At 40.3% G+C, this 27372-nt stretch overlaps 1 protein-coding gene across 11 annotated transcripts; it reads left to right on the forward strand.

Moving 5' to 3' along the window:
• The first annotated feature begins 12904 nt into the window (after positions 1–12904).
• LOC136231900 (uncharacterized) lies at positions 12905–18260 on the forward strand. Of its 11 annotated transcripts, none has more exons than XM_066020923.1 (9): positions 12905–13083; positions 13170–13270; positions 13350–13430; positions 13543–13642; positions 13721–13854; positions 15767–15830; positions 17053–17404; positions 17471–17687; positions 17777–18260. In XM_066020923.1, exons 7-9 carry the CDS (start codon positions 17053–17055, stop codon positions 17847–17849), a joined length of 642 nt encoding a protein of 213 aa, XP_065876995.1. In that variant the 5' UTR covers positions 12905–13083; positions 13170–13270; positions 13350–13430; positions 13543–13642; positions 13721–13854; positions 15767–15830; the 3' UTR covers positions 17850–18260. The 11 variants fall into 11 exon arrangements, with proteins under 11 accessions (XP_065876995.1, XP_065876986.1, XP_065876987.1 ...); XM_066020914.1 differs by adding an exon at positions 15958–16024 and having other exon boundaries at positions 12907–13083; positions 17053–17687; XM_066020915.1 differs by adding an exon at positions 15958–15984 and having other exon boundaries at positions 12907–13083; positions 17053–17687.
• Positions 18261–27372: the final 9112 nt, after the last annotated feature.

The following is a 27372-nucleotide window of genomic DNA, read 5'->3' on the forward strand; positions in this document are numbered from 1 at the left end:
GTCTGATGAGTAACTTCTAACCCTTTCTCTTGATATATATATATATATATATATATATATATATATGTTGCTTGCTTAAAATCACTCAGGAAATAATCTGTACAAGCTGAAGCTGAGTAATCTGAGTGCTGAGTTGGAAACTGACTTAAGTGTTACTTCCCAACTCACAACTGAAACAGCTCTAGTCAGCATCTGATTAAGGCTGTCTCACACCACACTCAGCCTTGCTTACCTGAAACTAAGTTAAGTTGTCAAACATTCAATTAAGTCAGCATTATTAAGCGAAAAAGTTATATTAGTTCCTAACCCCCCCCTTGGAACTAATCCTATCACGTTACACGGGACTAACAGAGATGACAACGGGTAGAGTATTTGTGGGTAGTGTCAATCTCAAACTCTTACCTGTTTATTTTTTAATTACCTATACTTGTCCCATCACTTAATGAGTGTACCTTTTGCATCCCATACTCGTCCCATTTAATTCGAGGGTACCTACGGATACCCTTACCCATTAAAAATAAATGAATAAAATAAAAAATATTACAAATTTAACAAAATATAAATTTAATAAATTATCTATTTAAAAATTGAACAAATTAAACCTTAATAATTAAGAATAAAGTAGTTCAGTGGTATCACTTAATGGTTGAAGAATAAAATATTGAGATTTAAATGTGATTCGGAATATCACTCGGGCCCAATAAGCCCAGCCGGCCCAAGGGCTAAGGGGTCAGAAGCCTCACAGGCCCAAGGCAACTCACTATAAATAAAACGAACCAAGAAAGGCAAAGGGATCGGGTAACATACTCTCTATCTCATTTTCAATAGATTAACAATACTCTCGAGCGACTAACTATCTTGATCGTCGGAGTGTTCCTAGGGACCGCTCCCCGCACAGAGACAACCCCCAAGGAACTCGGAACAACCCGAAGAGAGCTCAGATCACTGTTCCATATATCCCAATTATTTGGTGCGGTGAAGGTGGACTACAAGTGACCTCGGAGCCTCCAGCGAGATGCAAACGCCAACTGAGTCCGCTCCAACGGAAGCGCCGGAAGTTGGAGCAACTAGCTCTATGACGAACGTGGAATGGTCCGCACCGGTCATCCCTATTTCCCCTAGAAACCTGGCACCACTGATGGAGGAGGTAAGCCCAGAAGAAGAGGAAACTTACAATATCACACAACTCCTCAGTGCGATACAAGGTTTTCAAACCACTCAAGCTGTTCATACGGCGGCTCAGATGAAGATCATAGAACAACAGAGAAGCTTGCAGGAGGAAAACACCAAAATCTGGCAATACCTCAAAGGAGCAGCGGAGACACAAAGAGAAGGCGTGTCCTCGGGGCAGTCCTTAGGACCCAAGATACCCACGGGGAGAGGGGCCGGTGCCGCCACAGGCGGAGGAAGCGGCATACCACGGGAAGAGACAACGGCCGCGAACAGCGAAGACACATTGGAACTGAAGATCCAGCGTTTTTTAGACAAGAGAGCCCTCAGAGGCGTCATGGGAGGAAGTATCACCTCCAGCAAGACGCCGCTAGTACAAAGAATTATCGAGACAAGGTTCCCACGAGATTGGAAGGCTCCTTGCCTATCGCAATATTCGGGAACCGAAGACCCAAACGACCACGTGGCCTCCTTCATAAGCACTATCAACCTATATTCAAAAGACGAGGATATCATGTGCAAAGTTTTTCCCACCACACTCTCATTCAGTGCCCAAGAGTGGTATCGAGGACTGGCTCCCGAATCAATTGACCCATTCGATCTACTAAAGGAACTTTTCCTCTCCTGTTTCGCCGTGGCAGCGAAAGTAAGAAAGATCAGCTCGGACCTCAACGGGCTCAAGTAGCGAGCAACCGAGCCACTGCGCAACTTTCTTTCCAGGTTCCACCACATGGCCTCTCAAGTCAAGGGCCTCAACCTAGAGGTAGCTCATGACGCCCTAGCAAAAGGAACCTCGTGCGAGCCCCTAAAGCAAAAGTGCTTCAGAAAGATGCCGTGATCCTTCGAGGAGCTCATGACCATGGCACAGACCTTCGTTCGATATGACGACTGCGATCGGCCGGTAGGGTACAAGGAATCGGAAAGGGACAAGGCCAGAGGAGATGCGCGCAAAGAGGAAAAGAGCAGACCGATCGCAGAAGCACGAGACGAAGGCCGAGCACGCAGGGAGGCCCCCATACCTTTCCCAGCGCGAGTCGAGCGGGCAAACCTTGAGCGCAGGGGGGACCGATCCTGTGGAAAGGAAGTACATTATGCTGCTCAGAACCAGCCCCACCGATACGCACACCTGACTCCTCCGGCGGACAAAGGGAAGACCCGTGTCGAGAAGGAATACTGCAAATACCACAAATCCTCCGGACACTCCACGGAGAACTGCTATCAACTACAGAAAGAAATCGAGCGAATCACAGAGCAAGGTGCGCCACCGAAAACCATTAGGAAGAGGGAACAGAGCCCGAAGCAACATGACGCCGGCCGAACAGATGAGGCGAAGCGACCAAGATTCCATGGAGAAATCCATATCATAAGAGAGGGAGCGCCGACACTCTGTCCGCATCCGAAGAACTCCCGAAAGAGAAAAGCAGCTGATCAGACCCTGACGCTACAGCCACCACTCCAGACCAGCCATTCGGAGGCCCTCGTAGTCACCATCAACATCGCCGGCTTTAAAACGCATCGGGTGTTGGTGGACACTGGAAGCTCGGTAAACCTGCTTACCTGGAGAGCGCTCCGCGCTATGAAGAATACTCACACGGCCCTCCGTGCCGGAACTTTTCCCCTGGTTGGTTTGTCAGAAATAGAAGTCCCCGTGAAGGGAGTCATCTCTCTGTCAATGATCTTTGCCGAAATCGACCAACAAGTAGAGGACACCGCTGAATGTGTGGTAGTGGACATCTCCTTGGCCTATAACGCCATTATCGGAAGACCTCTGCTGGCTAGCCTCAAAGCTACAATTGATATCTCCGACCTATGCTTGACTTTGCCGCGCCGAAGCGGCAAAATCACCATCCAAGAAGATCGCATCCTGGCCAAGAAACTGCAATGGGAGGCGACTCAACCTCGGACGACACTCTACCTTGAGGACGGTCTGATGGATATGAGGGGGTACAATCCCACGCCGATTGAACCAGTCAGCGACTGCCCCGTCGGGGAAAACAAGACACTAAAGATTGGGACCAAGCTCCCACCTCCTCTGGCCAGCGAGATAAAGGTCGTCCTAACGGAGCATTCAGACGTATTCGCTTGGTGCACTGAAGACATCACATGAATCTCACCCGAACAAGCGACTCACAGATTGAACATCGACCCTTCCGTCGAACCTCTAAAGCAGAAGAAACGGGTAGAGGCGAAGGACAAGCAAGCTGCTGTCAAGGCAGAGATCGAGAAGCTATTAGCTGTAAAATTTATTCGTGAGGTCCACTATCCGGATTGGCTTTCTAATGTTGTACTTGTAAAGAAAGCCAGCGAAAAGTACCGCATGTGTGTAGATTTTACGGATGTTAATAAAGCATGCCCCAAGGATTCCTACCCGCTGCCTAACATAGATCAGCTTCTAGACCAGACAGCCGGTCGCAAAATCTTGTCCCAGTTTGATGCCATCGCTGGTTTTCAGCAAATCCCTCTGGACCCGGCCGATGCCGAAAAGACCTCCTTCATAACGCATGAAGGCACGTATTGCTACAACATGATGACCTTCAGTTTGAAGAATGCAGGAGCCACATATCAGCGACTAATAGACAAAATGTTCGCTCACCTCATCGGCAAGACGATACAAGTATACATTGATGGCATGGTCGTCTTAAGCGCTAATGAGAGCGACCACCCACGCGACTTAGCGGAGGTGTTTAAAATTTTCCGGGATTACAACCTCAAGCTAAACCCGGAAAAATGTTTCTTCGGCATTCGCAGCGGCAAGTTCCTTGGGTGCGTGGTCTCGGAGAAGGGTATCGAGACTAATCCCGCAAAGATCGAGGCAATTTTTGAAATGAACGCTCCCCGCAACCTGCAGGGGGTTCAGAGACTCAACAGGAGGGTAATCGCCTTGGGATGATTCATCTCATGTTCGGCACAATGTTGCCTCCCCTTTTGCAAGGCAATAAAAAAGGATCATCCCTTCAAATGGTCTACGGATTGTCAGGCGGCATTCAATGCCATCAAAACTTTCCTCGCCACGCCGCCCCTACTATCAGTACCAAGGCAGGGACGAGACATACAACTATAATTCACCATTGCCGACAAAACTGTGGCAGTGGTTCTCACTCAGTATGAAGGCACGGAAATATATCCAATTTACTTCTTGAGCAAGGTGCTCAAAGGGGCAGAGACCCGGTACTCCGAGGTCGAAAAGGCTCTTTTCGCCATCACACAAGCATCCGAGCGCCTGCGGCCATATTTCCAGGCACACACGGTTATCGTCAGGACTAACTACCCTCTCAAGAAGGCAGTCTAGAGACCAGAGGTCTCCGGTCGCATCACCAATTGGTCAGTCCGACTATCTCAGTTCGATGTACGTTTTGAGCCCCGCACAACAATCAAGGCTCAAGTGCTGTCCGATTTCCTCACCGAATTTACCGGGTCGTCGACCAATGACCCCATCCAGGCAGAGAATGTCAACGGAAATTTATGGACCATAAGCGTAGATGGCTCCTGCGGTCCGAGACGAGCAGGCGCGGGGATCGCAATTCAGGGACCCGACAACCTCCGCTTACGTTACGCCATCCGGCTGAATTTCCCGACCACGAACAATCAAGCGGAGTATAAGGCCCTAATCGCGGCCCTCCGGCTAGCCAGAACGATGGCAACAAGGCACCTAACCATTTATTCAGACTCCAAACTCGTCGTCAGCCACGTCAGCGGCACTTACAAAGCAAAAGACCCAACGATGTGTCAATACTTGGAGCTTGCCAAGTCCCTGCTCAAGGACGTCAAAAGCAAGGGAATCACTTTCACTCTTACGCTCGTACCACGGGAAGAAAATGAAGAGGCAGACGAAATCGCCGCTCTCGCAGCAGGTGAGCATTCCAGTGACCCGAAAACCCTTATTGAAACCGCTGAGGCTCCAGCCTTCCGAGCACAATGCTCCTTACAGATCGACACGACGGACGCAGCGGAAAATGGCTAGAGAAGTCAGATAATCAGGTACTTAGAAGACGGAACACTGCCAGAAGATAGGACGCAGGCATCTCTCGTTGTTCGGCGATCATGGCGATACGCAATGCATAATGGCCTCCTATATCGGAAGTCATCAGGGCACCCTTGGTTACGTTACATATCCGAGGAAGAAGGGGATCACTGTCTAAAGGAGATACACCAAGGCGTGTGTAGCTCGCATCAAGGTGCTCGGTCAATTGCGAAGAAAGCCCGCCTACAAGGACTTTACTGGCAAACCATGGACTCCGACGCAATGTGACTAGTTCGTAATTACCAGGCATGTCAAGTACATGCAAATACCCATCATGCTCCGGTGGCTCCGCTCAAAAGCATCATCACACCTTGGCCTTTCGCCGTGTGGAGTGTTGATCTGCTCGGCCCTTTTCCGATAGCCTTAGCACATAAGCGTTTCGTAGTAGTTGCGGTCGATCACTTCACCAATTGGATCGAGGCAGAGGCCATCGCCAAGATAACCGCCGACAACGTCATCAGTTTTCTAAAACGGGCAATAATATATCGATTCGGAGTCCCTCATTCTTTAATCACAGATAACGGGTGACTATTTGACTGCAATCAATTCCGCGAGTTCTGTGCGGAATGGGGTATCAAAGGTCGTTACACCTCAGTGGCGCATCCTCAAAGCAACGGACTCACCGAAGTAAGCAACCGAACATTCCTGCGAGGGATAAAAGCACGCCTTTTTGACCAGGGACGAGCATGGCCTGACCACATCCCAGCGATATTATGGTCATACCGCACCACCCCACACTCAGGCACCGGACGCACTCCTTTCTTCCTGACCTATGGGGCGGAGGTAATGGCACCCGCCGAGGTCATCCTTCGGTCTCCTCGACAAATTACCTACGCAGAGGCCAGTAATGACGAAGAACTCGCTGAGGCCGGGGAGCGACTCGAGGAAGAACGCCTGAATGCCTTACTTCACATCACAGCCCATAAACAAAGTCTGACGCGATATCACAGCAAACGAGTACGACCCCGCACGTTCCAGGTCGGGGACCTTGTGGTTCGAGATGCTGTCGCCGCTCAATCACCACTCGCCAAAGGAAAGCTCGGACAAACATAGGAGGGACCCTATAAAGTTCACACGGTCTTACACAATGGGGCCTACAAAATTGCCTCTTTAGACGGATCGGTCTTCGACAATAGTTGGAATATCCAGACTTTGAAAAAGTACTACCAATAGCTTGTGTAGCCAATTATTTCCTCTTAATCAAATCAAACGCTTGTTTTGTTATCGGTTATCCATCTCGAGCATCTCGAATGCCTCCGCAATCGCATAACAATCCCATATTGATATCGATTGAACAAAGACGAGTTATCCGATGCGGTCTCTGCCCAACTAACATCGAATGTTGTATAACGGCTTCTCGAGCATCTCGAATGCCTCCGCAATCACATAACAATCCCATATTGATATCGATTGAACAAAGGTGAGTTACCCGCCGCGGTCTTCGCCCAACTAACATCGAATGTTGTATAACGGCTTCTCGAGCATCTCGAATGCCTCCGCAATCGCATAACAATCCCATATTGATATCGATTGAACAAAGGCGAGTTACCCGACGCGGTCTCTGCCCAATTAACATCGAATGTTGTATAACGGCTTCTCGAGCATCTCGAATGCCTTCGCAATCGCATAACAATCCCATATTGATATCGATTGAACAAAGGCGAGTTACCCGACGCGGTCTCCACCCAACTAACATCGAATGTTGTATAACGGCTTCTCGAGCATCTCGAATGCCTCCGCAATCACATAACAATCCCATATTGATATCGATTGAAAAAAGGCGAGTTACCCGATGCGGTCTCCGCCCAACTAACACCGAATGTTGTATAACGGCTTCTCGAGCATCTCGAATGCCTCCGCAATCGCATAACAATCCCATATTGATATCGATTGAACACAGGCAAGTTACTCAACGCGGTCTCCGCCCAACTAACATCGAATGTTGTACAAAGGCTTCTCGAGCATCTCGAATGCCTCCACAATCACCTAACAATCCCATATTGTTATCGATTGACCAAAAGCGACTTACCCGATATGGCCTTCGCTCAAAACTCATTCGAAGTTATTTAAAAGGCTTATCGAGCATCTCAAAAGCCTCAGGCATCACTCAATAATCTTACATTGTAAACAATTGAAACAAGTTACCCAATGGGGCCCTCGCTCGCGGGCAGCATTTCGAACGCGCTAGCAAATCACTTATGCATCCTGCATTGACATCCTTTAGGAGACAACGAGCTATCAGCTAAATCGAGCATCCCGGGCAAAATTCAGCAGCTCGAGCATCCCAAAAGTCACCTAAGCAGGCCCAGAGGGGCCCAATACGAACCCTTTGGAGGACTTTAAATCACAAAAATAAAGCAGAACAGATGTGTTTTCATTACATCAACAATACATAAATTGAAAGAGACATCGCTCATACAAAGCAACTTGAAAAGGCTACGCAATAGCACAGAGGAAACACAAAACAAACTAATCTACTACGGCCGTACATTAGCACGATCAGGATTAGGAATAGCTTCATCGTCCATTAACGCCTGGTGCACTGTCCGCCAATCAGCACACTCATCAGTATTATGACCATTCTGTCTGTGATACAAACAAGCCTTCCCAACGTGAGTTACTCGATGAGTGGGATCCGCCGGAATAGGCCCCAGAAAGCCCTGTCTAGAAAATTCAAGGAAGACCATGCTACGAGGCTTCACAGGATTGACAAATGTCAGACCATAGGGACGAGTCGGCGAGGCATGGCGTTCGACACGTTGGTTTTTTGACTCCAAGGGAAGATTCATAACTCTTTCAAGCTCATCGGTCAGAAGCCTCCTAACCCATGAAGGATGCAGATTTGTTACAGGTACGACCGTTTCGTCAGGATTAAGAAAACCAATCCCGTCCTGCGACCAGGCTTTTTTCTCAGTTGAAGATAAGGCACTGACAACCACGTCACACGAGTCTATCGCCGATCCGGTATAAGGAGCAGAGCTCTCGCTCTCAACATTTCGGCTCTTCCGAGACAAACCCTGATTCATCCAGACCGGGGAAGCATATCGAGCCTTCCTATCTCCGGCAAATTCCAACGTAGGCGAACAGTACACGTAAGGATGCGGCATCGCTGATATAGCTTGTTGGACCTCAAGCACATTAGCGGAATCCACAATATCCCGAAGCGACATCGCACGAAATTTGGGGTAAACAAACACCTAAAAATACAAATGAACGAAGCAAGAAGCACACCCCATGATGAAGAACACAAAGAAAAACCAACTCCTATTTATAGCAAGAATGGACAAGACATGACAAACACATCACAAAACCTCAGATCAAATCATGATTCAAGATAGATGATGTTTAAACTTAGCTGCCAAAAGATCACAAAAGATTCAAACCATATGAAAAATTATTACATCTTTGAACCAAAAAAAAAACAAAAAAGGAGCAGGCTATCTCCATCTACCACTATTTTTTCTTAAATCGGCCATAAAACTCAACGGCTTTCGCCTGGGCAGCTTTATCATACACATTCGGCGAGAATATGACCTCCGGAGGAACCTCATATCCGGCAGAGTGAGCAGCGACAATGATCATCATTCGGTCCATTTTTATCAGTTTCTCCTCGCGCTATCCCACGAAGGCACACAGATCATTAGCTTCCTTCCGAGCCACCTCAAGTTCCCGCTTGAGCCTCTCGTTCTCCTCGGACAACAAAACAGCTTGCCTAGCTCTCTCCTCGACCTTCTCCTTCACTCGACGAGTCCATAAGATGGCCACCTTAAGCAGAACCTTGTGGGAACGGAGCTGCTCAGCATCGCGTGCCAACCTCTTCGACAGCTCCACTCGGCCTCCTTTCTCCACTTTAAGCTGCTCGGTTAGCACTATGATCTCGTCCTCACGGTGCTCCAACAACTCTCCGGCGGTAACTAACTTCCCATTCGCCACTTCCAGCTCGTTCACAGCATTTCGCAAACATTGCTCCATGTCCCGAAACAGTTGCTCATCGTTCACACACATGTCAAAAACCGTGTTGGCATTTTGAATGGCCTGCATAGAATTGCACAAGTCAGGATACGGTCATTAAACTTTTGGTGCGAGAAAGTCACATATTGTGATCGGGGTCCCTTGTTCGGGCGAAAGAACTCACGAAACACCAATCCAGTGGCTCGAAATCCAGCCGACCGGCATAGCGAGTAGAACGCCACCATCATCCTCCATTCATTTGGATGGATCTGACCAGGACACAAATCGTACTCCTTCAATACCTCCACAAAAAAGGGAAGAAGAGGTAGCCGCATCCCTGATTCCAACTGCTCCTGGTACACCACTAGCTCATTAGCACCACCCGTATGATGAGCACGATCTTCTTCTTCAAGCGCGACCTACTCGTATGGCTGCGCTAATCGGTACACTGCAGAGATGGTGGCTAAGTCCGCGGACACTATGATGCTATACGCATCATCCACCGAAAAAGACTCCGGTCTCTTCGGGCGTCGCGCCCCCTCAAAGCGCTTACCATCGACACTAGTAACACCCGACGACCGCGTCCACGCTCTCTCACGCATTTCTTTGTAAATCAAAGCTAAGGGTCAATCTTCGGTAATCACACCCTCCGCCTAACGGCCGCTCAACACTAGGTAGCGCACGCACTACGGCGGTTTTCTTCTTTTTTCCAACAGAGGCACCACTCTCCCCTTCCGTCTCTACTCGTCCTTTTCTTTTCGCAGACCGCGTTCGCGAGGCGTCACGAAGCGTAAAGTCATCCGGTGTCACTGGCGGTAGTCGTTTTAAGGCTCCCCGAGAAGAACCCTCTAACATACTCTCCCTCCCAAGATAAACAAACGAAGTAACAACGAAAGAAAAAAGCTAAAAAAGAGGCACAACTGACTTCAACGACGTCACGACAACAATGAGAAAGTGCCCTCAAACGACCGCCCCAAACAGATAAACCCGGTACTCAGCAAATTCTGACAAGCGACGGAACGCCGACCACAATGCCAGCAAGGAAGCAAGAGCTCCAAAGAAAGAAGTGGATTAAGAAGACACACCAAGAGAGAGTTTACAAAAGGAAGACGAAAATGAAACCTCTTTCCTACATTTTATATCAAAAACGGAGGCGCCGGAAAAACACGGTATCCAACGATTCTTTACGGCGCGTGCAGAAACATTAATGTAAAAGCAATTAATTCTGCGTTAAAAACTAGAAACGCATGCTGAGATTTGAAGGGTCTCTCTCTTTCTCACAAAGCGGGCAGCGTTTCTACAACTGTACACCGCTCGCTAGGCGAACAAGAGCTCCCAGATTCCCACCTACACCTCGCATGCAATACTCGATATACCTAGCAGAGGGGGGACTACTTGATTCGGAATATCACTCGGGCCCAATAAGCCCAGCCGGCCCAAGGGCTAAGGGGTCAGAAGCCTCACAGGCCCAAGGCAACTCACTATAAATAAAACGAACAAAAGAAAGGCAAAGGGATCGGGTAACATACTCTCTATCTCATTTTCAATAGATTAACAATACTCTCGAGCGACTAACTATCTTGATCGTCGGAGTGTTCCCAGGGACCGCTCCCCGCATAGAGACGACCCCCAAGGAACTCGGAACTACCCGAAGAGAGCTCGGATCACTGTTCCACATATCCCAATTAAAATGTATAAGCATACAAGTATAGGGTAAATTACATCCACAACCACTGAATTTTATCCATTTTAACATTGTGGCAACTGAACTTTAATTCTTAACGGTATGACCACTGAACTTTAGCCTTTTTAACACCGGTAGCCACTCAACTTTAACTAACCCCTCAAAATAATCGTTAACAACCTCAAAATGAAAATATTCAAGAATTAAAGTTGTTCATAATAAAATTTACTATGAAACCTTTTTTTTTTCGATTTTTTTTACCATAAGCTCTCTAAAAGTCTTATCTCTTAATCAAATAGAACCTAAATGACTTTAAAACGGAAATTTTCAAAAATTAAAGTTCTTTAACTCTTCGAATTTTTTATTTTGAAGCTGACAACGATCATTTTGAAACATTGAATAGCCACCGGTGTTAAAAAAAAGTGTAAAATTCAATGGTTATATCGTTAAAAATTGAAGTTCAGTAGCCATACTATTATAATATGTAAAGTTCAGTGGCCATGAATGTAATTTACCCAACAAATATATCTCTTTTCCTTTTTGGCATTATCGAAGGGAAAGGAAAAGATATGTAATCGTCTAACTGAATCCGAGAAGGCGTGGGTCTTGTCTTTGTTTTTCAGCCTAGCTCTAATCGGAATCCGAGTAGCTCTTCTTTTCGATTCTATAAAAAGCCACTGCAATTTGTTCTTTCAGTAATTACAGTTAGAGAAATATATATTGTGTGTTTGAGCAGAAAATTACAGGGAAGAAGGATGCAAATATGGGTAAAAATTCCGGCCGAAAAAACCATAAGTGTTGAAGTGTCGGTGTTAGACAGCATAAGCGATCTGAAGAAGAAGATCGAAGAGAATGAAGGGATTCCGGCTGATCATCAACGCCTAATATTCGCTGTCGACAAACTTGAGGATGATCGGACTCTGGTGGACTATAATATCAAAGACAAATCAACTTTATACCTCTTGCTAAAGGTTACAACTAGAGATGCTCAAGATGCGGCGTCGTTTTGCGGTTTCTCACCAAAATCGAACAACCAAGAGAGAAATAGAACTGGATGAATGAAGCAGAGGCGTAGAGATCGGGAAACGATTTTAATGGAGCATGCCGATAATAATTTTGGTGCTAAACCATTTTTTATTTAATTTTTTATTTCTTTAAAATTATGTATGTTTCGAATTGAAGACCATCGTTAATAATTGGCTTAATCCATGAATTGTTTCATGAAGTTGTCCAAAAACTTTGTTTGTGGTCTTCAATTTTCAAAGTATTCTAATAATCCTTTAAATTTATATAAAATATCCGGTTAGCTCATTAAATTAGGGATGAACTAAATAAACGGTAACCGATTTTTAAACTGATAATCGAATCAAAATTTTAGTTTGGTTTAGTTATTTTAATATTCTGATTTGGTTCGGTTTTAATTTTAACTTAGTTTGGTAATCAGTTATCGGTTCGGTTACTAAAAAAAATATCGGTATAACGAATAACCGAACCGAACTTATTATATAAATATAAAAAATATAATTTTATTTTTACATATATAAATAACTTATAAAATATAAAATCCAACCCCTAAAAAATATACTAATGAAGACCGTGGATCTTCATAGTCGACCGGGTATATGAAGCGAGGTTGATGCCGCTCCGGTCGCCGGACCTGCGTCGGGGGTGGCCCCCGGTGTGCACTCCGATGCTAAAGTTAGTAGGAGTATATATGTAGAGAGATAAAATAGTGTGTAGAGAGCCATACCTTTCCTTTGTAAGGGTATTTATAATGAATGTGGTGGGCTTAGAGGACCTTGCTTGTCTTGGGCTTGATTGGCTTGGGCCTAGTGGGCCGTGTGTAGAGAGTCATACCTTCCCTTTGTAAGGGTATTATATATACATATAAAAGTGATGGGTTGGGAACAGTAAAATTGGAAATTTTTTTTCAATTTGTTCCAACATTACCCTTAAATTCAGGCTGACCATATTACCCTTGCCATTCACCAACAATTCCAGTCCTTGCACACGAATACGGCACCGTTTGGTTCTTTGAAGTTTCTAGGTATTTCTCTTCTCTTCAGCCGCACAAAATTCTTTCTCTCTTCTCCTCTGCTGTCGTCTACAGCTTTCTTCGTCTTTTTTTATCCCTGTTTTTTAGGGGCTTTAACCTTCTTTAAGCGGCGTTCTTTGTTTTTTTTTTATCTCCGTCGAGTCTTCCCGGTTTCCTTATTGCGGTGGGAGAGATTCTGCTTCTACGTGATCTTCTGAAGTGGTAAGCTCGATTTCCCTTTGTTAATTTTTCGATTTATAATGTGAAAAAGTCTCAAATGCTTGCCTAATTTTCACTTTCTTTTGAAGGATTTACAATCTAAAACTTGATGTGTGACCCTTCCACGATTGATATTTTTTGTCAATTGATCTTCAAGAGTGGCACTCAAGTTGATTCAGATCTATTCAGGGTCAGTGATCCAAGTTTTTTTTTTTTAATGTTTAGTCTTCTTCAATCCTAAATTTGCAACTTTCTCTTCTTATTTCAAGTTGGTCAGAGCTATTCTTCAAGGTTTGTCTCTGTGCATATTTTCTGGATTGAGCATCTTCTCTCTTAAGTGGCTTCGTCAGGTTTGATTTTCCATTCTTAATTTTTTTTCGATTTCTCACATAGCTTTGCTTTACATGGCTTCGTCAGGTTTGATTTTCCCTTCTTAACACCCACCTTTGCTTTGGTTTTTAGATGTCTTCTGCTGTCTTCGTTTCCTGGGTTTACTTTCCTTCCACGTACCCATATTTATGCCTTGCCCTATCCTTGCGTTCTTCTTCTGCTTATGGTTGAGGTTTGTATCTTTATTATATCTAATTTGTGTAATTAGTTTTCACTGATCTTTAAATAGTTTTTGGATTTCACTTTGTAGATCTATTTCACTCTTGGTGTTGTCTGTTTGCTCACATAGCCGTTTTAAACCAGACTCATCCTTTCTCCTGTAAAGAGAGGTAGGCAGAGGATCTGTCCGTAGAAGGAAAGCACAATATTAGTATACTAGCTCAGGTAATGTAGTTCCTTTTTGCACCTAATTAAATCAATAATGGCATTATAGAATAGAAGACCAGGCACAAAGCCATTACCTTTAGCTAAATTAACAGTGTTTAAAGGCTAAGCATTAAAATTGAAATGAGAATAGGATGAGTCTGGTTTGCTCATGCATTTTCTTTTGTGTTATTTTTGTATACAGATAAATTTAATAGTGAAAAAACAACTATGAATTGCAATTAATATAAAATTGAATTCAACAAGGCTTCAGTATGCAGATTAGGATTTTTTTGTTTTATTTATTTTGCACGTTTCTTCATTGAAACCAGAAATTTTGCTGTTTCGGCGTGCTGCAAGTAAATGACATTGCTCTGTATGACAATGATTGACTATTACCTACAAAATAGAACTAATATAGGATTAATGTTTAAAAAACGGCGACAATTTAGGCATTTCTTTGTCTTTTTTTCTCCTGTGGATGATATAACCGGCTTAAATATGGTGATTGCGGTACTTCCAGCGACTTCCATAGACATTCATCTCACCCCTATTAAAATTTCCCTTTATATCTTTTCACTTCTCTTCAACTATGTGCAATATTGGTGGGTTTTTGTTTTTGCTTTGAGTGTTATCTTTGCATCTGTCAGTCTGGATTTATTGGATGATCTAAATTTTTTTGCCTAGAGTAATATATGTGAGTTTGTTTTTTTTTGGTGTTCTTTCTAAATTTTGCTGCTTTCATATGTGCTTTTTAGTTAACTCACTGTTTTTTTTAGCTTCAGAGTTATCAAGTAAATGAAATTGCTCTGTATGACAATAATTGCCTATTACCTACAAAATAGAACCAATATAAGATTAACATTTAAAAAATGGTACCAATTTAGGCATTTCTTAGTCTTTTTTTTCTCCTGTGGATGATATAACCGGCTTAAATATGGCGATTTCAGTACTTCTAGCGTTTTCAATAGGCATTCATCTCACCCCTGTACAGATTTGCCTTTATATCTTTTCCCTTCTCTTTAACTATGTGCAATATTGATGGGTTTGTTTTCGCTTTGGGTGTTATCTTTGCATCTGTCAGTCCGGATGTATTTGATGATCTGAAAAGTTTTTCCTAGATTAATATATGTGAGTTTGTTTTTTTGGGTGTTCTTTCTAAATTTACCAGCTTTCATATGTGCTTTTCAATTAATTGACTGTTTTTTTAGCTTCAGAGTTATCAAGTAAATGGAATTGCTCTGTATGACAATAATTGGCTATTACCTACAAAATAGAACCAATATAGATTAACGTTTAAAAAATGGTACTAATTTAGGCATTTTTTAGTTTTTTTCTCCTGCGCATGATATAACCGACTTAAATATGGTGATTTTATTATTTCTAATTTGTGTAATTAGTCTTCATTGATCTTTAGATAGTTTTTGGATTTCACTTTGTAGATCTATTTTACTTTTGGTAACTATGTGCAATATTGATGGGTTTGTTTTCGCTTTGGGTGTTATCTTTGCATCTGTCAGTCCGGATGTATTTGATGATCTGAAAAGTTTTTCCTAGATTAATATATGTGAGTTTGTTTTTTTGGGTGTTCTTTCTAAATTTACCAGCTTTCATATGTGCTTTTCAATTAATTTACTGTTTTTTTTAGCTTCAGAGTTATCAAGTAAATGGAATTGCTCTGTATGACAATAATTGGCTATTACCTACAAAATAGAACCAATATAGATTAACGTTTAAAAATGGTACTAATTTAGGCATTTTTTAGTTTTTTTCTCCTGTGGATGATATAACCGACTTAAATATGGTGATTTTATTATTTCTAATTTGTGTAATTAGTCTTCACTGATCTTTAGATAGTTTTTGGATTTCACTTTGTAGATCTATTTTACTTTTGGTGTTGTCTGCTTGCTCACACAGCTGTTTTATCCCGTAGATGGAAAATCTGCCCTTGCTTGCCCCTCTCCATCAAGGTTTTCTCCCTCTATTTCTTTTCTTAGGTAAGCTCTTTGGGTTTTAATTCCCTTTTCATGGATTGATCTGTTAATAAAATTTGAATTTTTTATCTTTTCAAAATAACTTCTTAATTTTTGTTTGAATTGTTTATTTATTGGATAATGTTTCCAGCAAATCCCTTGCTCCCAGATTCTGCAGGTAAACAAAACCGGACTCATCCTTTCTCCTGTAAAGAGAGGTAGGCAGAGGATCTGTCCGTAGAAGGAAAGAACAATATTAGTACACTAGCTAATGTAATTGGTTTTTGCACCTAATTAAATCAATAATGGCATTATAACATAAAAGACCAGGCATAAAGCCATTACCTCTAGCTAAATTAACAGAATTTAAAGGCTAATCAGTAAAATTGAAATGAGAATAGGATGAGTCCGGTTTGCTCATGCATTTTCTTTTGTGTTATTTTTTTATATAGATGAATTTGATGTTTATCTTTGAATGTTAAAGAAAACTTAAATAGTTAAATAAAAAAGCAAAATATTATGTATGCAGTTGATTTTGCAATATAGAAGTTCAAGTAGATAGAACTATGTTCCTCTCTTTTTATTTTGTTTAATTTTTAATTTTCTGAAAAATCTTTTCAAATCTCAATTATTGTATGGTGTAATCTTTCAGATTCTATGCCTGCAGTTTTATTTTGTCTAGATTTTCATTTTCAGGAAAATCTTTTCAAATCTCAGTTAATATATGGTGTAATCTTTCATATTCTATGCCTGCCCTGTTACAATTGATGCCAGCCCCCTACATTTAGTACCTGTATTTTGGAGGCTATTTATTTTTATATGCTCTGACTTATTTCCTTTAAGGCATATATTATCCAGCCTCCTTATGTTACTGTTTTCTGTCAGGATATTAACCTCCAAGTGTATAGGTAAATGAGAAAGCAATAAATTTGTGTTTAAGCCAATTATGACCTGCATTTAATGCTTGGTGTGCTCACCATAGATCAGCATCTTAATTCATTTATTATTAATTCCTTATTCCTTACTATTTTCTATAAAAGGCCACTACCCCCCTCATATCCAGCACATTTAAGTCAACATTCCTTTTTCTCTCAACCCTACTAAACTTCTGCAGGTTTTTATACAGTTAGTTTCCTGCTGACTCTATCCTTTTGGAATAGCTTTATATTTTCTTCCCTCCTTAGGCAACTTTCTTTACTTAGTCTTTCTTTTCTTAAAGTTTGCTCACTTTTCAACTTTGCTGCAGATGTTCACCTTGATTGTTCCTTTCACCAACATCCTACCTGACTTCCTATCACGGCTCAGCTTGCCGCCTCCCACCTTTCAAGATTTCTTTGATCCCGAGACAAATGAATATGGCTGCCATCTTTCTATACCATGCTTGGATGAACAAGGGGTTCATGGTGTTCATGTTTTTACAGGAACAAGTATTAGCAGCCATAAAGAAGTTGGGCATTTTGCCTACCTAGCCCTGTTGCATCACCTCAAAAAAGTTCACAAATTCACTGTTATTGATGTCAACTATAAGATCCCTTTTGGACAATCTACAAGCCTCCTTACTCAACCAAAGGCTAACCTTGGCCACCCATCACCTGAAAGTGAGGATATAGATTTTGAATCCCTTTTCCCCTGCAGTGATGATCTAATATCCCTCCCTTTTATAGATGGTAGTCCTGGAATGAACATGTCTTTGTATGGAGCTTTAGAGGCCAGGGTGAAGGAACTAGAAGGACAACTGGAGGACCTCAGTTCAAGGCTTGCACAGGCTGAAGCTGATTTGTGTGCAGCCAAGCAAGAACGAGATAGCTTGAAACAAGCAAAGGCTGACTTCTCAAAAGCCTTGAAAAACTTGACTGCAAGTGATGTGTTTTCAGAGCCTGGGTATATCGTCTGCTCTTTTCCTTTGTGTAATACATGTCTTTTCATTCTTTCTCTGATGACAGTATTTTCCACGTCCTCATTTGCTGCAGGACTTCTGCTCCTGAACAATTTCCAACCGAAAGAACTGAACCAAAAAAAAAGGCTGAAGAAAATGGCTGCTAGAAAAGGTGTATTCCCCCTGGAGAATATCTAGCTGACTTTTTCTGTGGTGATCACAGCCTCGAATGGCGGTTCGTGCAGCTTCTGTATTACTTATCTATGTAAATAGGCATGCTTTTGTGGAACACAACACCTACATATGTTGATAGTTCCTGCTCTGTATTCCAGATGTTGTATTGAAGTAAGGCGGTTCGTGCACCTTCTGTGTTACTTAGCTATGTAAATAGGTCTTGTGGAACACAACACCTACATATGTTGATAGTTCCTACTCTGTGTATTGAAGTAGGTTTTTTTTTGGCAAGTGTAGTTGTAGGTGTGCCAGTTCTTATGTAAGATGTTGTGTACTCTGTGTCATCTTCTGTTCAGATGTATCTTCTCCTACTATATATAAAAAAAAGGTCCTTTGAAACTCCATTGCAGATTGGTTATATTTTTTTACAAATCTTACTTGGTATGCATATCGATTAGCTCCCTAGACGAATAAAAAATCACCTCCCTAAAATTTCAAAGTAAATAAATTAGCACTTCAAATTATCAAAATTACCAATCAGCTCCCTAAACAGATAAAAAATCATCAATTGAGTCTCCATTCTATTCTAAAATTAGGAACATTGATTATTTAATTTAAACCGTAAAGATTTTAGATTTTAGAATTGGTTCAAAATGATCTAAAACTGTTTAACCAAATGATTGTCGATGAGGTCTCAATTTAAGCCCGTTTATTTTACTGAATGGTTATCGATGAAGTCTCAATTTAGGCCCGTTTATTTTACTTGCTATTCCCTCTTGATATTTGCTGTTTGAGATTAGTACCAGTTATTAGCCATTAAGCATTACTTTCATATGTCCACAGATACTTTAATCCATGTTTTTTTTACTGGAATTACAAGAACTTTTACACAACTTGATCAATTTAGTGCTTCCTATAACATACTGTTTTTATATTTTAAAGCAGAAGCTTTTGTATCTTAGTTCGTAATGATAAAAATCAGGACAACTCTGCCAGTAATATATTATAAATAGGCAAGATGAACCTCAAGAGGATGAAGCATTTAAAGACACAAGCCAAGCTTTTGCATTTAGTCAATCCCAATAGAATAAATTGACTTTGATGGCTATTTACAATAAGTCCTCCATTTAAATTTTCAATGTATGGCAACTTCACAAATAAAATATATTTTAATGAAATATAAAAAAATAAATGGTTTGGATAGAAGGGCAAATAGGCAAAATAAACACTGCTTCCTAAATACATTCTTGCTAATTGTGCCATCAGTTAACACAAGTCATAAATATTAGATATTATTACAGTAATTAATGCAGCACAATTGTTCTAACCAATATCAATTACATTGCCTTGCTAATTGTGCCATTCTTCATGCCTTCATTTTTTGGAGTGGGAAACCTTCTTGGCTTTTGATAAATAGGGACAGACTCCTTAGTGGACTGCTCATACTCCAAACCATCCATTACTCATCACTTTGTGGTGGGTTTACATTTCCTGCACAATATATTTCTTTGTTTCTTTATTTTTCATTCAATCTTTTTTCTTTTCTTTAACACATTTTGTTCTTTTTGTTCTTTCAGGCTTCCTTTGCAGGTCTTACAGGTAAATTTTAATATCTCTATATACTTTATGCTAGATTTATGAATGTTTGATTTCAACCATTCCTGAAAGTCGGCTTAAGGAGAATGTATTACACCATGCTTCTCAAAGATTTTTGTAAAAAATTAAAATGTCTCCGTGTTTTGTTCAGATTTTGTTGGGTATTGAGTAAAGGAAAAGAAATTCAATGACCTTTTGTGGAATCCTACAAATACTACTTATATATAAAAAAACGTTCCCCTCAAATGTCCAGAACATGTGTTCTTGGACCTTGGAATTGAGAAATAGTTTGGAAAAAGTAACATATTTAAACATAAAAAAAACAACTATGTATACTTTAAGTACATAGACTAAATTTTAATAATGCTTATGTATGTTGGTTTTTATTAAAACATAGTTCTTAACTTAACAGTGCAAAATTATTATTTCATAGTTTTGGTTTACATATGTTAAATGTCTAAGCTTCAGATGAGTCCAAGTTCAGATCAAATCTTATTTGAATTTCTTATGATTATTTTTACTTTATATATTTAATTCACAATAAGCCAAAATTATAAAAGTTAAATAATTTCTTAACTCACTAGAGTAATATACTATAAATTAATTCATCCATCATTAAGGTGTTCACTTTTGCAGAAAGATGAAACCTTTTAAATTGAATGGTTGGTTCCCTATATGTGTAGTGCATTTTTTATTATAAACTTAAAACCCAAGGAACTTATGCTTGATGATTATTTTTTATATCAAGTGACTGAATTGGATAAATGATTATGAATTTTTTTCTACCATTTATAAAAACTATCTTTCCAATCCAACTGATTGGTTTTTTTTTGTCTTAACAGAATAACTTCGGCTCAGTTGCTTTCAACAAGGTAATTCACTTTCTATTCCTTCTTAGCTTAACTACTTGCTCTACACATGGTTGTTAGACAACTACCATTATATTGCTTGCTTCTATTTCGTCTTAGCTTAACTACTTGCTTTACAGATGGTTGTTATACAACTACCATTATATTGCTTGCTTTCTGAGTGTCTGTCACAAATGGAAATACCTCATTACAATGAAACATTGAGCCATTCTGACCTGACGGGTTTGTTTTCCTGCTGTTTTTCGTTGCCCGCTCGCACATATCATGGAGAAAATTTCCCTACGGTTGACATATATGGCTATAGTGCGGAGGGTTACGAAGAGGCTAAAAATATAGCCGCCTTTAGAATGTTTGAGTATCTTAAACCTTATTACGACCTTGAAGTGTCTGATTTCAGCTCCGAGGACATAGCTGAGATCACTTCAAAAATGCAACTACTGTCATTGGCTCGGGATGCCAGAACAGAATCCTTATCAGCTTTAATATGCACATATAATCGTCTAAACCAAATGTACACTTCCATTGCAAACGCTCTTCAAGCTGTGAGTAATGTGTTTACCACCTTCGATCTTGCAGACCTTATAAATATGTCTTAGAGATGTTGCTCTTCAATCCTACTTTGTCTGTTTCCTTTAATGTGCTTTGTTGTTTTTTAAGTGTGTCTCTGCCATTGTTATATTATTTTCTAAATGAATTTCACCTTGGTGTCGCATTCTTTCTTTCTATTAATTTGTATTTGTCTTCCCATCCTTTTTTAAATTGTGCACATCCATTCAGTTGGCCCATCGTGTAGACATTAGAAAAGGCTTACACATGCTTGGGTCTATGATTCACTAATTTTTGTGCCACAGATGCCTACCTTCGCACTTTCTTTAGAGGCGGTGCTCCGTTACACGCTGAATCAACTTCATCTTCCTCCTCCAAGCATTGAAGTAGACTCATCCGAACCTGGGAATTATGTCTGTTGTGTCTCTTACATATACAGAGATGTTTGCAACCATGAATATCCCTTTGATTATAGTGGCCACAGTGCAGAAAGTATCTTAGAAGCAAAAAAAAAGCATGCCTTAGTGTCCTCAGATCACTTCAACGTTTGTACCATTTCCAGATTGCTGATTTCAACTACGAAAAGGCCACTTCTCTTCGAACCTTATATCTTGATCAATTGCACGCTTATAAGAGTGCCATAGTAGAGCCCCATGAAAAATTGCTTTCTGATTATCATTCTCTTAAAAAAAATGAACATCGCAATTGGGCTCTTTGCACGTCTGCAGGCTATTGTTCCTAAAATCAATAACCTCCTCAACCATACATAGCTACTTCTATTATAGGATCTTCACTTTATGTATCAGCATCTATCCAGGCTATAAATTAATGCTGAGTTTTTATGAGTTCATTTAACCCACGCTATATTTTTGTTCATTTCTTTTTGCTTATGCTTTTTAACACATATTGCCAGCTGCTCAATTAATGGCTTCTTCTTCCAATTTGGACATCATGGATGGTCATTTTGTTGATATTCCTATCCAAGTTGATTTTGGTAATGCTGAAAAAAAAGTGTATCAGCTTCCTTAATAGAGGTTTCACTTGAGATTTATTACACAAATTACTAAACCCTTTGCATTATCAGAAAACGTTGAAGACATCGTCTTATCCCAGCTCACGCTTTGCAATGGAAATCCAACAAAAAGAAGACGTTCCTCAAAGATCCCAAAGCAATGTTTCCCACCTCAATGCCCGGTCTCAAAACCAGATCCCTCTTATTTAGCCCCTGAAAAACATACCGATCAGCAACTTATAGGCACTTTCATTAAAACTCCAATTAACCTTGACTGCACAGTCTACAATTACTATATGACCAAAGACAATATTAGAAGTTAGTATTCATATCCCTATTTTCCTCATTAACCTTTTCCTTTCACAAGATAGCTGCTTTTCATGTTCAAACATATACCATTTTCATGCAAACAGATGTTGAAATCTCAAACATGGGATCCCCCAGCTGCGAATGCCCCTTTTGTGGAGCGCTGTTTTGGCGGCAAGAAGCTATAAAATCAACCGCATGCCGTCAGAATCCTGAATATAACCGCTGCTGCAAGAAAGGCATCATAAAACTGCCGCCTTCTCGCTGTCCACCACCCCTTCTTAATGACCTTTTGAATCATAATGGCGAATACAAAAGAACTAAATTTATGGAAAACATTCGCCTTTACAATTCCATGTTTGCGTTCACATCCCTTGGAGCCAAAATTGATCACAGTATAAATAAGACACCAGGGCCGTATGTATTTCGAATTTCTGGACAAAACCATCATTTGATTGGCTCTTTGCTCCCTTCCCCAACCGAAAAACCTAAATTTGCACAGCTTTATGTATATGACACAACAAATAAGCTTTTTAACAGAATGTCTTCTTTCATTGATATTGCATCTGATAAGACTATCGATCAAGAAGTTGTTCAAAAACTTATTGCGATGTTTGATGAGCATAATCAACTTGCTAGGGCCTTTAGGATGATCCGCGATAGATTCAATGAAGATAACATGCACCCGTATAAATTACGCTTAATTGCTACTCGACCTTCAGACAGCAAACAATATGCGGTGCCTCATTCACCCGAAATAGCGAGTTTAGTTGTCGGAGACTTTGATTTTTATGATATGAGTAGAGATATAATTGTGGAGCATCAAGACAAAACATTAAAGCGCATAAGTATATTACATCCAAGCTTGATGTCTATGCAGTACCCACTTTTATTTCCACATGGTGATGATGGTTATACTCCTGATATATGTTACGCTGATTCGGACAATAAGAAAAATCTGAAAAGAAAATATGTCACAATGCGGGAATATTACGCTTTTCGCTTGCACCATCGGCCTATAGATAATTCTACATTATTTAGAGGGGGGCGCTTATTTCAGCAGTTTGTTGTGGACTCTTACACATGTGTTGAACAAGAAAGATTAGATTTCATAAGGCGTAATCAAACAGCTCTAAGATCTGAACTCTATTCAGGCCTACGCGATGATTTTTTAAATGGTGATGCTGATGGCTCAAACCTTGGTAAAAATATTATATTACCTTCCACATATACGGGAGGCCCTAGATACATGTTAGAACATTACCACGATGCTATGACTATATGCAAGTTTTATGGCAACCCAAATTTGTTCATCACTTTTACTTGCAACCCATTATGGTCTGAAATAATGGAGACATTACGCCTATCATACAACTAGCGACCCGAAGATAGACCTGATATTGTTGTCCGCGTTTTCAAAATGAAAATTGAAAGCCTCATAGAAGACCTTAAAAAAAGGAATTTTTTGGAAAAACAATTGCTTTTTTATATACTGTTGAATTCCAAAAGAGGGGTTTGCCTCATATACACTGTTTGGTCTGGCTTGAGAGGAAGCATAAACATTTGACAACAAATGAAATTGATTCTTTCATTAGTGCCGAATTACCGTGCAAAAAACGTGATCCTTTAGGGTTCAGGAGTGTTTCAAAATTTATGATACACGGTCCATGTGGATTGATTAATCCAAAAAGTCCTTGCATGCGAGATAAGAAATGTTCAAAGTTTTACCCTAAAAAATATCAAAACATCACGATGCTTGACGAGAGTGGTTTTGTTTCTTATAAAAGAAGAAACAACGGTAATTATTTTGAAAAGAATGGAATTCGTATAGATAATCGTTTTGTAGTTCCACATAATAGAGATTTGATTGTTCGATATCAAGCTCATTTAAATGTAGAATCATGTTGTTATTCTACTATGGTTAAATACTTATTCAAGTACATTAACAAAGGAACCGATCGAGTCCGTGTTGTTGTGGAGGAATCTGTCGAGGGCGTAAATAATAAGTTAGATGTTGATGCTCCTGTTCAGAATGAAATTAAAACTTACCTAGACTGTCGTTACATATCTCCATGCAAAGCATGTTGGAGATTATTTGAATTTCCTATACATCATAGAGAACCAGCCATAGAACGTTTAGTTGTTCACTTGCCAAATAAAAATGTTGTATTGTATAATGAGTACAAAACCTTAGACAAAATACTTAACTATTCTGAAGCACATAAAACAATGCTTACTGAATGGATGGCCACAAACAATGTTGACATTCATGCACGTGAGCTTACATATGTTGAGTTTCCTACAAAATGGATATGGGATCCAAAGAGTAAAATGTGGACCGTCCGTAAAAAAGGTTTGTCACTAGGGAGAATGCCTTACGTACATCCAAATTCAGGGGAATTATACTACCTGAGGATGCTTCTTAATATTGTTAGGGGCCCCCGAAATTTTAATGAGTTTAGAACCGTCAAAGACGTCACATACCCGACCTTTCAATCTGCATGTCAAGCACTTGGTTTATTAGGAAATGATCAAGAATGGTATGATGCCTTAAAAGAATGCGCTTTTACAAGTTCTTCAAAACAAATGCGTCACTTATTTGTAATCATTGTAATTTTTTGCGATGTAACTAATCCGAATAAGCTTTTTGATCAGTTCCTCGAAAACTTTTGTGAGGACATTGAATATGAACTTCGTCACAGACTCCAGCTGCCGCCTTCTTTTATAACCACTTCAAATGTAAAAAATAGTGTTCTAATGGAGCTTGAAAAAATGTTTAATCGAAATGGCTATTCTTTGGCGGATTATAGTTTACCAATGCCTTCTGCAGCGGGTGACTGTTTGATCCAAAACAGACTATTACACAAAGAATTAAACTACGATGCACTCCACTTAAAAGAACAACATGAACAGATGGTGTCCACCCTTAATAAGGAACAAAAATATGTATACGATACAGTTATAACCTCTGTTGCTGAAGACGAAGGTAAAAAAATTTTCTTATACGGTCATGGTGGCACTGGAAAGACATACCTGTATGAAACAATTATTGCAAGACTTAGGTCTGAACATAAGATTGTTTTGGTCGTTGCTTCTTCGGGTATTTCAGCACTGCTCCTACCTGGCGGTAGAACAGCCCACTCAAGATTCAAAATTCCCCTAGAAGTTACATCTTACTCTACATGTAATATAAAAAAGGGATCACAGCTTGCTGAATTAATTCAACGTTGTTCTCTTATTATTTGGGACGAGGCTCCAATGAACCATCGCTTTTGCTTTGAAGCTGTGGATAGATCGTTGAATGATATTTTATCCACTGATACATCAGGCAGAGAAAAATTATTCTTCGGAGGAAAAACAGTTATATTGGGTGGAGATTTCAGGCAAATATTACCAGTCATACCCAACGGTTCAAAAGAAGATATTTTAAATGCGTCAATAACAAATTCTTATTTATGGAAAAGTTTTCAGATATTTACGCTCAAAAGGAATATGAGATTACGTTCGAATCAAAGATACTTTTTCCATGCTGGGTTTACAAGCTTTGCGGACTGGCTATTGGCGTTAGGCAATGGGGAAATTAGTGGGCAAAAAAATGGATTTGTAGACGATGAAATTGATTGGGTTGAAATTCCACATGAACTATTGATTAGTCCAAATGATAACTCTATGCTAACTATAATCAACGAAACATATCCAGAGTTTGCAACTAAACACACTGATTTTACTTACTTAAAAGAAAGAGCAATAGTAACTCCAATGAATGAAAGTGCAAACAAAATAAATGATTTCATGCTGAGTTTGGTGCCTGGCCAAAACCAAACCTACTACAGTAATGATTCCATATGCAGGACAACCGCAAATCTTGACGAGTTGCACACATTATACCCTCTTGAGTTTCTGAATTCTATTAATCCACATGGTTTTCCAAAACATGAACTTTGTTTAAAAATTAACACTCCTATAATGCTTTTACGAAATCTAGACCCGACAAATGGCCTTTGTAATGGGACCAGGTTGGTTGTAATACAGTTAGGGAGTAGAGTAATTGAGGCGCAGGTTTTAACAGGTTCTGCTATTGGCGAAAGAGTCTTCATTCCCCGAATAACACTTAACTACACAGAAAATAAATTTCCTTTCACTTTGCAACGCCGCCAATTCCCTGTTAGAATATGTTACTGCATGACAATTAATAAAAGCCAGGGGCAGACTCTTAATCATGTCGGACTATTTTTAAGCGAACCTGTCTTTACGCATGGGCAATTGTATGTTGCCTTATCTAGGGTTACAAGTGCATCTGGCCTGCATATTGTCATTGAAAATGCTTCCACAAAAGAAAATGACACTACAGTACACTTGACAAAAAATGTTATTTATCCTGAAATTTTTGCACAATTGAATAACCTATGACTTTTTTTAAAATCTCAGCTTCAGCTCCTTATTCAGCTGCTCATTTTAGTCATAGTGGAGTTCTCTTTGTTCGTTCATTTGCTAAAGTAACTAATGCATAGCTATTTTTTATTTAATCCTTTATTCTTTTCTGTTTTCCAGTTTCGGCTATGTCTTACGTGCCTATATCGGACATAAATAAAGATAGCAAAAACATTCGCATCAAGGTGCGAGTCGCACGATGTTGGGACTTTGTCAACCCAAGAAACACAAAGCAGATTTACAGCTTCGACCAGCTCTTCATCGATTCACAAGTTGTCTTTAATTTCTAGATCTACTTACTTATGCATAAAAAACTTATTTAAATTTGCTTCCTTAGGGTGACACAATTCAAGGGACCATTCCAAATGAAGTGGCTGGAAAATTTCGAGAATTATTGGTTGAAGGCGGCATATACCATATATCTGGATTTACCGTGATCTCGGCTCAAAGTGGTTACAAACCCACAGGTCATCCTTTTCGCCTAAGACTTCCTTACAACACGTATGTTAAAAAATTAGATGACAACGACTCTGGAATTCCATATGACAAGTTCAATTTTTTGAACTTTGACTCCATTAAGGAACGTGTTGGTCTTATTGACTATCTATGTGGTACCCTTCTTTGATCTAGACTTAGACATATTATTTAGTTTAGCTTGAATTTTATATTCTTTGTCCTAATTACAAACTCATAATTGTCAGATACATTTGGTCTGCTTACTGATATTGGTGGTCTTGAACAAACCCGAGCTCAAGA

This window comes from Euphorbia lathyris, chromosome 6 (genome assembly GCF_963576675.1).
Source record: "Euphorbia lathyris chromosome 6, ddEupLath1.1, whole genome shotgun sequence".
Taxonomy (NCBI): Eukaryota; Viridiplantae; Streptophyta; class Magnoliopsida; order Malpighiales; family Euphorbiaceae; genus Euphorbia; species Euphorbia lathyris.

Coding starts and splice junctions, on each gene's coding strand:
- LOC136231900 (XM_066020914.1), top strand. CDS start 17,053: ATGTTCACCTTGATTGTTCCTTTCACCAACATCCTACCTGACTTCCTA. Junction 17,688..17,776: donor GATGTGTTTTCAGAGCCTGG/GTATATCGTCTG, acceptor CATTTGCTGCAG/GACTTCTGCTCCTGAACAAT.